This window comes from Aphidius gifuensis, linkage group LG2 (assembly GCF_014905175.1).
Source record: "Aphidius gifuensis isolate YNYX2018 linkage group LG2, ASM1490517v1, whole genome shotgun sequence".
In the NCBI taxonomy this organism is placed as follows: Eukaryota; Metazoa; Arthropoda; class Insecta; order Hymenoptera; family Braconidae; genus Aphidius; species Aphidius gifuensis.
In genome coordinates, this window is record NC_057789.1 from 1,117,707 (window position 1) to 1,134,144 (window position 16,438).

Consider the following 16,438-nt stretch of genomic DNA (forward strand, 5'->3'; position numbering starts at 1 on the left):
ATATTTTTTCACTAATCAATAATCATTTAAAAAAAAAAAAACCCGTTACGATTACCGAAAACAAAGATTAAAAACAAAAAAAAAACAAAAAAAAATATTAAAATAGAAAAGCTACATGTATTTATTACAAAAATGATTTAAAGAAAACAATGCTTGATGAATTCTTACTGATTTGTAATTGTAAAAAGAATGAAAATAATAATAATAAAAAAAAACGAAAAACATACATGAAGAAGAAAAGAAAATATTAATTGACTTTTTCATGATAATAAGTTGTCTTGTTTATTTAAATTGAGGACAAAATAAAAAAAGGAATTAGTGGTATTGTGTGTATATTATTATAATTGAAGATAAGTATACAATGTTTGCTTGTAAATATGTTTTTATTAAATAAACTATATAAAATTAATGATAATATATTAAAAATATAAATTAAATATGTTGCACATTGTCAAGATATTTGACTATCACACTCGGAATTATCACATTTTATTGATGATGATATCATTAGCTTGTAATTGTACTCAACTTGCATATGAAGTTGTACATGTTCAATGATTTTTTTATATGTATTATGCCAAACACAATTTCCAGTTCCAAGCATACATCTTGAGGGAAATAAATAACATTTTTTTATTTATAAAATTAATAAACATGTAGTTGATTTTAATAAAAAAAAAAAAGAAAAAGAAAACAATTATTCATGTTTGTTTTAATTTAATTATTTACCTATGCATTGTCTTCATGATAACATGTAAATCTTCGAGCCTTTTTTCTTGTGGAAGCATACTTAAAAATGTTGCAATTGATAACAAATCAATTTCATTGACGCACACTGTATTCTGTATCCACGTTTGAATTTGTTTTTTTACCTGAAAAATTATAATTAAATTTCATCAAGTTATTCACAAAAATACAACACAGATTTTATATAATTTTTAAAGTTAAATTAAACAGACTCAAGTACACATTAAGAAAAAAATTTAATATTACAGTTTAAAAATTATTCAATTGTCAGTATAAAGTTTTTTTTGATTTATCAATTTAAAAATATATTGTAAACGTGGAGTTAAATTGACAGTCGGGACAAAGTCAACACACACTTGTAAATTTTTAAAATTAAAAAAAAAATATTTAATTATTCAATAATTGTATTAATTAGTACTGGCAATAATAATAAAAAAATTAAGGACACTCTGTGTAATTAATTGACACAGAATCCTCATTTTTCATCAATGAAAATTTTTTAAAATTTAAAATCTTTTTTCTGACATTTTTTGGGGCTAAAAGTTGATCATTTTTTTTTTTTTAAATCAATTATCAAATATTAATTATAATAAATTTTACCTGTTGCAATGGAAGACTAAACAAATGATTAACAAGTGTTATTAAAATTTCTTGATTATGATCATCAACTGGATCTTGTTCACCACGTATCAACATTTGATGAAATCTAATAGCATCACGTCTATCAACTTCTTTAGCATGATCATCATTTACAATACTTTGTTCTAAAAAACTTTGACTATCTTGTCTTTTAACAATTTTTGGATAAAGTATTTTCTTTTTTTTTTTATTAATTAATTTACCAGCAGGTTTTTTATTTGACTGATTTATTTCGTTGTCATTATTTTTTGATTTTAATAATTCTTTTTCATTTTTTTTAGCAATACAATACATTCTCACATCAGCTCTTGTATCTTTATCCAATGCTGCCAAGTAATCTTCATCAACTTGAGAAAATGATACATTAGATGAATTAAAATTACTTTTTTTTATTCTATCAATTCTTTTATCTTTAATTATAATATTATTATCTAAATTTTGTTTTTCTTTATTTTCAATTTCAACATCATTTTTTTTATACTCATTCAATATTTCATTTCTAATGTCATCTGGTAATTCAATCAGTACTCCCATATCAATATCTTGTAGCTTTGGCTTAACAAAGCTACCAGATTTTTTATTTTTATAATACTCATCAACAGATTTTTCAGTTGGTTTTTTTTTTTTTTTAATAACTGGTTTATTTGCTAGAATTTCATGACGTATGTCATCAGGTAATTTTTCAAATACAGATTCATCAATTGCTTGTGATGATGGTATTACTTCATCATCAATTTCTTCATCAATGATTTTTTTATCAACTGCTCTAGATGTTGTTGCTTCTTGTGATGTATTTATTTTATATTTCATTTGATTTTTAACATTTGAAATATTTTTATTATCAACAGGATCAATTTGTCTAGATGGACCAGCAATTTGAGAGTCATGAAATTTTTTTTTCACACTATTTTTATCAGTAGAAATATTTTTACTATCAACAGGATTAATTTGTCTAGATGGACCAGCAACTTGAGAGTCATTAAACCTTTTCCTCACACTATTTTTATCAGCAGAAATATTTTTACTATCAATAACGTCACTTTGCTTAGATGTACCAGCAATTTGTGAATCATTAAATTTTTTTTCTACCTTATCTTTAACAACAGCAGCTTTACGACTTTCCAATATTTCATTTCTAATATCCTCTGGTAATTCTGCAAGTACAGTTTCATCAATATTTGATAAATAATCCGAATGACTAGCTTTTGGTTTTTCTGCAATTGATTTAACAGCAGTAAAAAATGACTTGATTCCATTTGTTTTTGCAGCTTCAACATGTTGTTTCTTCTTAGATAAATTGACTTGAATTTTTTTATTGTCATTATTATTTAATAATACTCCATCACTATTATTCCCAGCTTGATTAAGCCCTTCATTATTTTTCAAATTTCCTCGAGCAATAAATTTCATCATATCTGTTGTATGATTATTAACAATTTCAAGTCTTGATATTTGTATTCCAATACCTCTAATATCAGCTGAATTTTGTTTCATTTGTTCCCAAATATTTAGTACATCTTTCGTAATAATTTCTACATCATCAATAGCCGTCATGTAGCTTTTCGATTTAGTATAATTATCACAACGACCATGTCCCATAAATTTAGCTGGATCAACTGGTGCATCCTTTGATCTAACCATCAATTTAAGTGTTAAACTTTTACCTTTTGCATTAATCTTCTTCAGCCTATTACAAACTTCATTTGTTAATTTTATTAGAAATTTTTTAGCATCATTATCATCATCAAAACGTATGCCATAATTAACCTCAGCAGATACTGATTTTCTAACATGTTCAATATTTAATTTACTATTATCAATACCCCGGCATGTATTATACAACATTTCACCAGTTTTTTTACCAAATTCTTTTTGTAATACATTCATTGTTAAACTTTGTAAATCTTTACAATTTTTAATATTCATCTTTTGCAATTGTAACATCATTGATGAACCAACACCAGGTATATCATTGACAAATATATTTTCCATAAATACCTTAACATGACTATTTTTTAAATAATAATAACCATCTGGTTTAGCTTTTTTAGTAGCAAGTCTTGCTTGTAATTTATTACAACCAAAACCAGTTGAAACTGGACAACCAGTTTTATTTTTAATTTCATTTCTAATGACATTTGAAAATTCATTAATTGATATTTTTAAATTACTAATAATACTTGTTACATCAGCATACATTTCATCACAACTAACAGCTTCAATATCTAATGTATAAGATGCAACAGTATTATAAAGACAATATGATACTTCTTTGTATCCTTCAAAATCATATTTTATTGTTGTTAAATTTGGACATAATTTTAATGCATTACCAAGTAACATGCCATTTTTTAAACCAAATTTTCTTGCTTCATATGAGCATGATGCTATTTCTGACATTGATGTTGTATCATTTAATTTATTACCACCTTTTGAATGTGTTACTGCAACTGGTTTACCAATTAAATCTTGTCTATTTCGTAAACCAACTGATACAAAAAAACAATCCATATCAATATGCATTATTATTGTTTCTGGTAATGTCTCATCATCTGATTCATCTGATGCAAATAAATCCTCATCAGAATCATAGCCATTTTCTTTTTTTTTAACTCTGCTGCTATATGAATTTTTTAAATTATCGAAACCAATAAATGAACCATTATTTTTTGATCTTAATTCATTTACATATTCTTTAAATGTTGCTCCCATTGTTGATATATGATGAAGACGTGAATTGTTATAAAATTCAGATATAAATTCTTCATTTTTCGATGAAATTGCTTGTATATTTTTTTTTTCTACTTGTTTACTATTTATCAATGAATTTTCATTAATTTTTTTCATATTTTCATGGTGATTTGATTGTTCAGATACATCAGTTGATGTTTTTGGTGGATTTTCTTTAGTAAATTGTAATTTTGGCTGTTCATTTGTTGCACTTGAATATAATAAATACGGTCTCCAATCAAGTAGCTTGCTTGCTTTGATACTATCAGTTATCCATTCTGGTTTAACAAGTGGTAAAGGATGTTTAGATTTTCTGTATTGTACTATTTTTGAGTGTGGTAAATTTGATGCAATAATATGGGTTGTTGATGAACGTAAATAATGATGATAAATACCACCATGTTCCATCATCAAACGTCGCAATTCACCAGATGTTGGATTAGTCCAGCCATTGACAAATATTGCAATGCCATTTAATAGCTTTGTTGGATTTGTAAATTCATTATCAGCCAGTTCATGAAATTGTTCTTCTAGCTTTGCTTTTTTAGCTGACATATAAGAACCCTGAAATATAATTTAATTAATAATAATTATTTTTAATTATTTATTTGGATTTCTTACCCAATCTTCAAGGGCACTGTCAACCCATGCTTCTTTGGTGCTTTTTTTTTTAGCCATTTTAATTTGTTTTAATTATGTTTAACATAATTAATCACATTTTAATATTTTTTTATTATTGTTTATTAGTTTGTTGACATTGTTGAGGTTATATTTTGAAACTTGTCAGCTGCATTTTATCAAGTGAAGCAGAGTGAAGTTGCTGAGCATTGCTGAGTTGGATAAAAAAAAAAAAGCTGCAGTCGATTCAACATCAACAATGACAACAAATAATAAACTAAAAGCATGTAATTTTTATTCATAAAAAACATTAACATTTTATTGATTAATATATTTAATAATTTTTTAGATACTAGCTATTCATGGCTATCGTCAATCAGATGTTGTATTTCGTGGAAAATTGGGATCATTAAGAAAATCATTCAAGCAAAAGGTTGATTTTATTTTTGCTCAAGCACCACACATTGTTCCACCTTTGGAACAACTTGATAATGATGAAGAAAACACAGCAGATGGTATTTTAATGCTTCTTAATAATTTCACATTTTTATTATTACCTTTTTCATGATTACTTTGATGAATCATTTCAGCTAAAGGATGGTGGTTCAATACAGAAGATCACTCGTTCATAGCAACTGAACCCAGTGATTTATCAGTTGGCTTTCAAGACAGTTTAACAAGTATAGAAAATATATTTGAAAAAGAAGGTCCTTTTGATGGAGTTTTGGGATTTTCACAAGGTGCATCATTTGTATCTATTCTCTGTGCAATTCAACAAAAAAAAAGTAAGAAAAACTTCGAAAAAAAAACATCAACAATTATAATAATCTATTTTTCCTTTATCAGTGTCATCAATTAAATTTGATTTTGCAATTTTGATATCTGGATTTAAATCATTGTGTCAACCTCATCAAATTTACTACAATGAAAAAATTAATTTACCAAGTCTTCATGTTTATGGTGAAACAGATAAAATAATTCCACCAGGTTTGTTGTAATTATAATTTTGAAAATTCAATAAACTAACTGTTGAAATTGTTTTTTAGCCATGGCCAAAGATCTAGCTGAATCATTTGATGACAGCCAAGTTGTCGTTCATGAAGGTGGTCATTTTGTAGCTGGCAAAAAACACATCTACAATGAATTTATAACTAAAATGTATGATAATAAACAACAAATAAATTAATAAATTAATTGCAAATTTAATTATTTAATTATCTATATTAGCCCATTTTTTTTTGTTTCGTTTTTTGTTTTTTTACAAAAGCAACAGTCACATCACCTTTTTTATTTTGTTAATTAATTTTTCATATAAATATTTTTTGACAATTGTTATAAACAAAAAAGAAAGTTTTTTTTTTAAAAACCCAAAAACGTTTATTTTCTTTTTTTTTGGTTTAATGACTTTTTTTTTAACACTTATTTTTTTAATCATTTTTACAACACAAATTGTTTATGTAAATCCCTGAATAATGTTATACAATATTATTGCAAAATTTATCATTGATTGAATTGTGAAAAATATTTTTTGTTAAATTAACTCTAATTGAGTACAGACTTTATTGTTAATTGTTATTATTAAAATATTCTAATGATTTTACTTGAACAAATTATTATCAAGATAAATTTAAGACAAAAATATTAATCATTTAAATAATGACAAACAAATAAAAAAAAAAAAAAGAAAACAAATGATAAAAATAAAGTATCATTTTGCGTATAATTTTATTTATCATGAAGTTCATCAAAATTGAAAGAAAAAAAAAACAAAATAGCTAATAATTGGCTAATCGAAACGTTAGAAAGAAAAAAAAAAAAAAGAAAATTATAATAAATTAAAATTGGTGCAAATTATGTTTGTCCTTTTTTTTTTTTTGTTTTGTATTTGTTTATTCGTTGAAGAATCTAGGAATGGATTCTTAATTATTAATTTTTTATTATTTTTAATTCACTCTCTCTCCCAGTATCAGTAATTGCGATGGATTTACGAGTATAATCATTTTAAAATCAAGCAATTAATTGTTGATTTTTTAATGATTATATATATGAATTATTTCATGGTGTTTGTTCTTGTCCATTGGAATCTTGTGATTTCATAACATCTGGTAAATCTGGTGGCAGTGAAAATGGAGTAATGTCAAGTGTTTCGAATTGTCCATTTTCCATTCGTACAGCCAATCCAACAAGTGCTGGTGATTGTGCTTTAGCTGTTTGTGCATTTAATCCATAATCTGCCAATGATTTACCATCTGCCATTACTGTACTTTCTTTATTAAATAATTGTTGATCATCTGGTGCAATCTTCAGTATTCCTAAAAATTTTTAACACAATATTTTATTAGTTATTTATAAATAATATGTCATCAAACAATAACAATAACAATTTTTATAAAAATAGCACCATCATGAAATCATGATTTTTTACTTGATTATTAAATAAATTTATTAAATTTTTTTTTAAATTACCTTCAATTATTTTTTTAAGCTCAAGAACTGATGTGTTGTCCTTGGCATCTGTGAATATTGTCATTTTTTTTCTTCTAATCATCAAAAATACGTCCTAAATTTCATAAAATACAAAAAAACATTTTTATTTATTTTTTTTGAGGTTAACCATATAGAAAAAAAAAAATTTTTATATTTATAATATATATATTTTTTTTATTAATTTATTTAATAACATACCATTTTGATATTTTTTTAATTATCCTTTTTATCTTGAAATTTTTAAATAAATAATTAATTTATTATTAATTTTTGAACACGTTTTTTTTTTTTTCTTCTTTTTTATTTTTTGCTTTTTTTTGCAAATTTAATTTTTTAGGGTAAAATGGGTGAGAGAGAAAATATATATTTGTAACTTTACACTGCTTTACACTGAGGCCGACTGTCAAGAATTAAAGTTTGTGTGGTGGTGTGCACTACGCAAGTCCCAAAAAAAAAAAATTTAATAAAAAATGCAATTATCTCTATAATATTTACCGATAAATAAAAACTATTATCTCATATTTTCATTTATCTATTTTGAATAAATAATATTATATCTTTTTTTTTTTTTGTGTTTGATTATTACTCATTTATTATTATTATGTCTATCAGTGTCTGTCGACTGTCGTTTGCGCATGAGCAAGTTTGCAACCCAAAACAAAAAAAAAAAAAAAACATATAATAATATTATATAAAATTATATTTTTTATATACAGCTTTAATTATATTTATATTGTTAATTAATTTATTGTTATTATCTTTGTAATTTATTATTTATTTAATTTATTGTTTGGTCAAATTATGACGACGCAGGCGCAAAATGGAAGCTTCGTTGACAGTAGGTCAAAAACCCCGCTAGATGGTGCTTGCAAAAGCTTGCTTTTATTTCCAGCAGATGGCTAACTTATCATTACTTCCCCCTCTTTAAAAAATGACTATTGAGCATCCTTGAAAATACCTCCTTCAACAATAAATTTTTTTTTATTTAAATAATCCTTTTATTAGTGTTTTTTTTTTTTTCAAATTTAAACCCCAAAAATTTACCAAAGTTTAATAATTTTTCCTCATTTATCTTCTCTTTTTTTTTTTTTTCTCCACCATTTATTAATTATTATTTTTTTTTGTTCATTTGAATTATTTTCCTTTGATGAACAATAAAAACCTCTCGTCCTATTAATTTTTCCGCTAAATAAAATAATAATTGTTAAAAAATAAAAAAAAAAAAAATATAATTATTGTTTATTAATTATTATTATTATTATTTTGAATATTATTAATAACAATAGCTTGAAATTGTTTTTTTTCTGCTCAACAATGTCAGTCAATAAAAAAAACCTGATATTTTATTAACTGATGCAGATGAAACCTTAAAAGTATATTTAAATCCATTTTGACTATGTAAGGGCATTTTATGTTAAAATAAAAAAAAAAAACAACTCGAGAGGCGTCCATATTTTACCGTGCTATCATCAGGAGAACATAATCCTTAGAAAGCCAGAATTTTGTCCTCTTTGTTTGACTAACTCACACACACACACGCAACAAACAAGATCGGGTACCAAGTGTTACTTTCTATTTTTTATGTTTGCCTATTGCGTGGTTAGCCAATGTGGATGACTTAACGTCGTTTGATGGGCAGGTGAAGAGTATTGACTTGTGTCAACGAACAACATAAGTAATTAAATTACAATTTAAACAAATATCATACTAATTGATGATTGGTTTACCCTAGATCTAATCACTTCTCAGTATTTCACAATAAATATACAAAGAAATTATTCTAGACCAATACAATAGGACAACACACACAATCACGTGACAATTGTTTTGTATGATTTTTTTCTTTTGTTGATTTTTATTGGTGTATGTTATTTGGTGGTGTCATGTCTTGTTTGACCATGTGCCAGTTTCACACATGATGATCGGGTTAAGCCTTCACTGAGACACCACATTCCGCGGATTGGTTAACAGGATAACATGCTCAACGAGAAACAAGTTTTATTGTTTCCATGTATAAAACTCATGTATAAAATTTTTTTTACAAGTTTATAACTGTCTGGGTTTTTTTTTTTTTTTGTTCTAGATACTAAAGCTGTTGTATTTACATAATTACAAACAAAAAATTTATTAATATTTTATTTGAAAAGCAAGTTTATTAGTTGTCAGCATACAAATAACTAAATAATTTTAGTTATATTATTCGTATTTAGAGAAATTAGAGAAAAAGAAAAATTGAAGGAGGTCAAGGCGTGGAAATTTATAAGTCTTTACCCCTTTTTTGTCATTAGCTCCTCCTTCTTTGTTTCATTATAATAATTTCTCATCAATTCTTCTCCTTTTTAACAAAATACATAATTTTTTTTTAAATTAAATTTGAATATTTTATTTGCTATGAAAGAATCATTTTAAAAATAATTTTTTAATTATTTATTTGATTATTTTTAGCTACTGTTAATTTTGTTTTTTCTTTGTAGTAATAAACGTTTGTGGCGCAGTCGTTTGATTGTAAATTTTGTGACACGCGCGTGCCACATACTGCGCGAGTCATCTGTGGATCATCGACGCTGTATCAGGACAACATGAATGACCTCAATAAATCCATATGATAAAATATATTTTAATCAAAATAAAAAATTAAATTTATCCCCTAATTATATCTAACAAGAGCTTTTAATTATTGTTGATTATTTTTAATATAAAAATTGCCAAATAAAAATTAATGTTATTTTAAAAATCATAATAAAACTTGAAATGCAACAAATTAAAAAGACAATAATAAAAGTATTTTTATTTATTAAAAAAAATAAATTTTTATTTTTTATAAATTATTGTTAATGTATTTTAATTTATTAATTTTTATATGATTTTATAAAAAAACATGATGAATTTGGTAATATTATTTTATAGTGATAGATGCTCTCACAGCTGCTCATATTGTTGACAACATCAAAAAAATATGGTATTTGTCAGCCACGTGCATTCTGTTAAAGACTCTTCAATACCCGGCAAACATGACAAGCAAGTAGATGCGCCGAGTCACATTTAAAAGTCTCGGAGCACGTGGTGATACTGGTGCTTTAGGCGCCGTGACATAAATACGAGCGTATTATACTTTCAATACTCTATGCTCTCCTAATATTTGGGCGCGCTATTTACTCGGTTGTATAAATGTCAAGAAGTGGCACAAGTTCCATTATATGTATTATATATAGGTACGTTTGGTCACGCCTTTCTCCCTCTTTTTTTTTTTGCTTTTTATATTTTTCGTCTTTCTTTTTCAACTCCATTCAATGTATCTATTGTTTTTTAATTTTTTTTAGGAAAATTTTTGTGAAAAAAAATGCTCTTTAATTTTTCATGTACCAAGAGCTTCCTAGTTGACAAGAATTATTATTTTTTTTCCAATGAAATATCAGAGGCCAGGAAAATAAGTGAAATTATTTTTCGATTTCAATTTTTAATAATAATAATTAACTTTTACTTTGTATTTGTTTAAAAATAAAAAAATTATTTATTTTTATTTTTTATTTATCAAAATTACAAGTTGAAAATTGAACAAGTGCATAAAGTACAAATGAAATGATCAAAGAACAAATAACAACTGGCAATAAAATGACAATTGCATGTCGAAGGGTGACATGAATTATTTATGAGCTATAAATTACCTCACTTAAATAATTATTTATGAAAATTTCAGATCAAACGATGATACACCTGACAAAAGATATAAAAATAATTTTAAAAAAATTTTTCTTTACATTTATAAATCGATAATAAAATACATACTATGTAATTTTATATGAAAATAATTTGTTGGAGTAAATTTATCAACTTACTTGGGGTTGATATAATATACAATGTATCACAAGCTTCTATTAAAGTTGTCACTTTAATGTAAAAAAGTTCAAAATTATTATATAAAAATTTAAAAAAAAAATTAAATTTTATAAATAAACTTTATTTTAATTTAATATATATAATTTTTTTTTTTTAGAAATAATAATGAAGAAAAAAATTGAATCATTTGATATATTTTTTGAGCATGTAATAATAGTTCTTAAATATTTTTATGTACTGACAAATCCATCACTGTCATTATCCAAAAAATTATTATTAAAATTATTTTTATTTCTCTTTTGGATTTTTAATTTATTACTCATTATATTTGAGGCAATAAGTTTTAAAGATTGCAATGATCTAACTTGTTTCACTGACAGACACGCAATATTATTTCACACTATTGGATTTTTCAAGTGGACATATTACTTGAGACGTGAAAAAGAAATTAAAATACTTATTAAAAAAATAAATAGATGTCATGAAAAATGTCAAACTATTGTTGAAAGTATAAAATCCAAATAAACTTGTTATAATTTCAATGCTAATTATACTTTGAATAATTAAAAATTAAATTTTAATATTTTTTAGACACTAATGAGTATAGAATTAAAATGTTTGATACAAAAAAAAAATTAGTATTATTCACTAAAATATGGTTTTTATTTACGTTTTGTGGTGTAACACAGTACTGTGCTGATCCAATGATTCAAAGTTATTTAATCAACAAATATCATGGGAATAATAATTCAACAAAAATTAAAAATTTACCATTTCCAGCCTGGTCACCGACAAATATTGATAATGATGAAAAATATATCGGATATTTTTTTTTTCAATTTATTGGTGGGCTTGGCTCGGCAATTGGAATTGGTTTATTTGATGTGTTAAGTACAAATTTTATGATGTACATTTGTACGCAATTGGAATGTCTGAGTGATACATTAATTCATCATGATAAATCTCTATCAAATTCCAGGTAATTTAAATATAAAATCAAGACAAATTATTAATTTTTAATAGAAAAATAAATTCAATATTTTGAATTACTTAGAAATCCTTCGAAATATTTAGAAATAAAATTAAAAAATTGCTCGAAACATCACAGAGAAATATTGGAGTAAATATATATTTAATTATAAAAATATTTTCATGATAATATTAATATTATTAGCTGAATAATTATACACAGATTTATATTTGAATATGAAAAATTATCAAGTCCTGCAATGGGTGTACAATGTGTACAAAATATTTTATCATTATGTGTTGTATCTTTAGAATTGTCATTCATTAAATACGATGTAAATATTTATAATTAATTTTAAATTTTTAACTAATTTGTACATGATCAAATGAATATAATTATTCTGAAAAAAAATAATATCCTCAAGTAAAAAATAAATAAAATAAATAAAAATTACGTTGAATATTTAAAAGGTAAATATTAATTAAATTAAATTTAAAATAATCATAAAATTTAGTCAATAATTAATTTTTCAATTTGAACAAGAAAATTCAAGTAAATTTTTTAATTGATAAATTGTTAATTGCAATATTTATTTTTTTCTTTGGGAAATTATTTAACTCAGAAAAAATTGAGCTGATAATTCTCCAGATAATTTTATGAATTATTTTTTAAATGAAAAAGTAATTTTTATTTAAAGGGAACTGTCGAATCGATATTAAAAATTTTCAAGATACTGTCATACTGGATTGGAATCCAAATGGAACTCTATCTCTTTTGTCATTTTGCTGAAAAAATACATGGATTGGTTAGTCGCTATTATTTATTTTTTCCTTACCATAATTATAAATAAAAATTTAAAATTCATACAGGGACTGAAAATAAGTGATTCATTTTACTCAAGTGGCTGGGAAAAATTAAAATTTCAAAATGAAAATTTAAATATTAAAAATAACAAAATGATAAATTTTTGTATAATGCATTCTCAAAAACCAATTAAAATAACTGGAGGTCCTTTTTATATATTATCCTTGGAAACATTTAAATCAGTAAGACAATATTTATCAATTTTTATTATTACAAAAAAAACTATACTGAATTTAACAATAAATAAATTTTATAAATTTTCAAACAGTTGACAGCTTTGTGTCTATCAAACGCCGTAATTCTCCGTCAACTATCAGAAGAAACATAAAACATATCGTCATAAAAAACAGCTAAAAATTCAATAATATAACAACAAAAAATTGACTTAAATAAAATACAATCCCACGTTCTAAATAAACTAAAATAATTATATTTTTTTCGATTTTAAATTCACTCTTTAATATTTTTTAAAATGAAAAATAGTATAATTTATTTTCCATTGAATATTAATATGGTCTTTGCTTCTATAGCCACTTGAAATAACTCAACATGATTTGACAAATTGCGTGTCACAAACTACAAACCCCTGTATTGATTTAAAATATTTTTTTACATGTTAAATAATGTAGCTTATAAATTGTCTTTGATTGTACCAGGTGCAACATCAAACGCTTCAAATGGTCACTATTAAATTACAATATTCCATCAATGATTTATCAAAGGAATAATTTTGATTATACACCACTTTGAATGTATAATATTTCAGCCAACATATGGCATAAATCAGCCAGTTTCACAACTGTGCAATCATACCAGTATTCTCTCTCAAGATGGGTAAGTAAATTGTCACTTGATTCAACCTTAAACAGCAATAAAATATCAAGTTAAAATCAAATTTAAATTGAAGAAAAAACAGCACAATAATTATGAAAATTTATTAATTAAAAATTATAGATAAATTAATCAATAAATTTGATAAAATTCAACCATCTTTTGATGATTATAATGATGACTTGTTGGACTTACTGAGTTACATAAGAATTTCACCAGGAAAAAATAAAACTCTTTGTAAAAAAATATCGCGAACAATTATAACACCATTCTGTTTTATCTGTATGTATATTCATGTTTTAACATTAATCATTGGATTCAATGGTATAGACGACTTGCCGTCATTTTCAAATCGAGTATCTGTATTTTCATTATTTTCTCTTGGCACAATTAAATGGAATCATTATATTTTAAATTTTGAAAAAGTTGAAAGTGTTATACAATCGCTGAGAATTAGTCATGAATTATGTCAAAAAATAAGCAACATTGATATTGGTAATTATTACTTTTTAGCTTATTAAATTATCAATTAAAAATCATTAATTTATGAGGAATAATTACAATTTAATTTTAAGGATTTAAAAATTATCATGAAAAATTGATGGATGCTCGAAAAAAAACTTTTATTTTACTTTTCCTTTGGTAATTATATTAACAATTATTTTTAGCAATTTATAATAATTTTTTTCATTGATTTTAAATAGGTTTGCTATGGCTGAAGGTGGACTGGTACAATGGTGTGTCAATTCATATATTCGTGACAAAATGAATATTAAAAAAAATAATGCAATTAATGAAAATTCAAGTATACCAAGAGTTTTACCAGGTGAAGCATGGTATCCATTTGAAATTTCCAGTGATGAAATATATTTATCTGTAGTTTTTTTTCAATTTGGCTGTGCATTTTTTACGATAATACTTTTTGCAAGCTGTGATGCAATGAGTCAAAGTTTTCTTATTTATTTATGTGCTCAAATTGATTATTTAAATGAGACATTAACTGATGAAGAAAGCATTCAATTAATATTACAGTAAATTTATTAAAATAATTGTTAATTAAAATTTATAAAAAATTGTATTAATTAATTTATGAAAATTTTATTACAGATCGAAAAATCCAGGTTATAAGTATCGAGAAAAAATTAAAAATTGTATTAGTCTTCATACGCAAATTTTAAGGTAAGATTGAGCTTTTTTTTGGAATTGGATTTTGTTTAGTTTGGTGGGAATTTATGTTGGATTAATTTTTTTTTTAGGGTTTATAAATTGTATGAAGATATGGCCAGTTTACCTGGATTTTTTCAGTGTATTAATAATGTCATTGGATTATGTTTGGTGTCATTGACAGCGTCAGTACTGGACATCAATGTAAATTGGAAGAAAATAATTATGAATTTTTTTTTTTTAATTGAGTAAGTAGTTGGATTGTTTTAGTGATTGGTTTGTTTTTTTGTTTACAGATGAGCTATGATTTTTTTTTTGATTTTATGTGCTTGTTTGGTTTTGGAATGGGTCATGCTTTTGAATGTGGATTGTATTGTTATTATGGATCGAAACTTGAGTACATGGTTTGTATTATTTTTATTTTTTTAAAAATTTTAGTGGAGATAATTAGCTTTTGAATTTAAGTTGTAAGCTGATTTTTTTTTTTTTTTTATTTAGCTTTGATTTTTCATAGATTTTTCCAGGAGCTTTGAAGCTTCCAGTTTTATTTTTTAAATTTTTTTTTCTGTCTTGTGAGAATAAAATGAATATAGGAATTTTAAATTTCGAAATGTTTTTTTTTGTGTAATGAAATTTAGAGAAAAAAACTGGAGGCTTCAAAACTACCCGAAAAAAAATAAACAATTAATAAATTGTTACACTCCAAAAATGATTAGAAAATTCGAAAATGAACAGAAAATCATACTAACTATATGAAATTTTTAAAAAATAAGGGATCGAAAATACACAAATCATTTTTTTCATCCAATTGGGAAAAAATAATAATATTTGAAGATGAAAGTATACGCTTCGACTCACTGAATATTTTAAAATTTGCAATAATGCGGTCACAAGATCCGATGATTTTAACAGCTGGTCCATTTTATGAATTAAATTTACCAACATTCAAAGCAGTAAGTACCAAAATATTTGAAAAACCACCTCGGAGGAAATATTTCCACCGAAAAAAATTCAAACAATATATTTCTCCGTTGAATAATTATATTGTTTTTTTTTTTGTTTTAGTTAATCAGTATGTCAATTTCAAATGCTCTTATTCTCCGTCAATTTTCTTAATCAGAATCTCTATTTAAGAATGCTTTTAAAAAAGATCTATGATGTAGTTATTGTTACAATAAATAAATGTTGAAATCAACCACATAAAGTTACATTTATTATTGTTTAATATCATCAGCACTTGCGTGGTTTTTAACAATTCTTTTTTGATAGTAAAATTAACTCAATTTATCTTATGTTTTCCTAATACAAAGTCGACAATCCGCAGAGGACTCGCGCAGTTATTATCACGCGCGTGTCACAATATTTCTTGCGGTAACGATTGCGCTTTTATAGCTATTCAAAACATCCCCTCAAAAACAAAAAACAACTCGTTTCTTTCTGCACATGATGCATTATTTCTACAATTTTAATTTCCACTTATTTTAATTATTTCGATCGATTTGTTTCGACACAAAGTAAAGCCAACAGCAGAAAGACTTCTACACTGAGAGA

The 16,438-nt window shown here is 24.5% G+C and overlaps 4 protein-coding genes across 4 annotated transcripts; 2 read left to right on the forward strand and 2 right to left on the reverse strand.

The window, feature by feature from the left end:
• Positions 1-278: 278 nt before the first annotated feature.
• LOC122848179 (DNA repair protein REV1) lies at positions 279-4,906 on the reverse strand. The gene is made up of 4 exons (XM_044146069.1): positions 4,738-4,906; positions 1,348-4,680; positions 730-872; positions 279-608 (listed from the first exon to the last, which is right to left on the reverse strand). Exons 1-4 carry the CDS (start codon positions 4,792-4,794, stop codon positions 452-454), a joined length of 3,690 nt encoding a protein of 1,229 aa, XP_044002004.1. The 5' UTR covers positions 4,795-4,906; the 3' UTR covers positions 279-451.
• Positions 4,893-6,799, forward strand: LOC122848183 (esterase AAEL000016). Its single transcript, XM_044146074.1, has 5 exons — positions 4,893-5,017; positions 5,084-5,249; positions 5,325-5,519; positions 5,581-5,721; positions 5,781-6,799. Exons 1-5 carry the CDS (start codon positions 4,994-4,996, stop codon positions 5,918-5,920), a joined length of 666 nt encoding a protein of 221 aa, XP_044002009.1. The 5' UTR covers positions 4,893-4,993; the 3' UTR covers positions 5,921-6,799.
• LOC122848184 (elongin-B) lies at positions 6,598-7,470 on the reverse strand. Its single transcript, XM_044146076.1, has 3 exons — positions 7,420-7,470; positions 7,201-7,294; positions 6,598-7,046 (listed from the first exon to the last, which is right to left on the reverse strand). Exons 1-3 carry the CDS (start codon positions 7,420-7,422, stop codon positions 6,790-6,792), a joined length of 354 nt encoding a protein of 117 aa, XP_044002011.1. The 5' UTR covers positions 7,423-7,470; the 3' UTR covers positions 6,598-6,789.
• Positions 7,471-11,963: 4,493 nt separating this feature from the next.
• Positions 11,964-13,220, forward strand: LOC122849346. Its single transcript, XM_044148038.1, has 4 exons — positions 11,964-12,037; positions 12,251-12,362; positions 13,006-13,074; positions 13,161-13,220. Exons 1-4 carry the CDS (start codon positions 11,964-11,966, stop codon positions 13,218-13,220), a joined length of 315 nt encoding a protein of 104 aa, XP_044003973.1.
• The last annotated feature ends 3,218 nt before the right edge of the window (positions 13,221-16,438 follow it).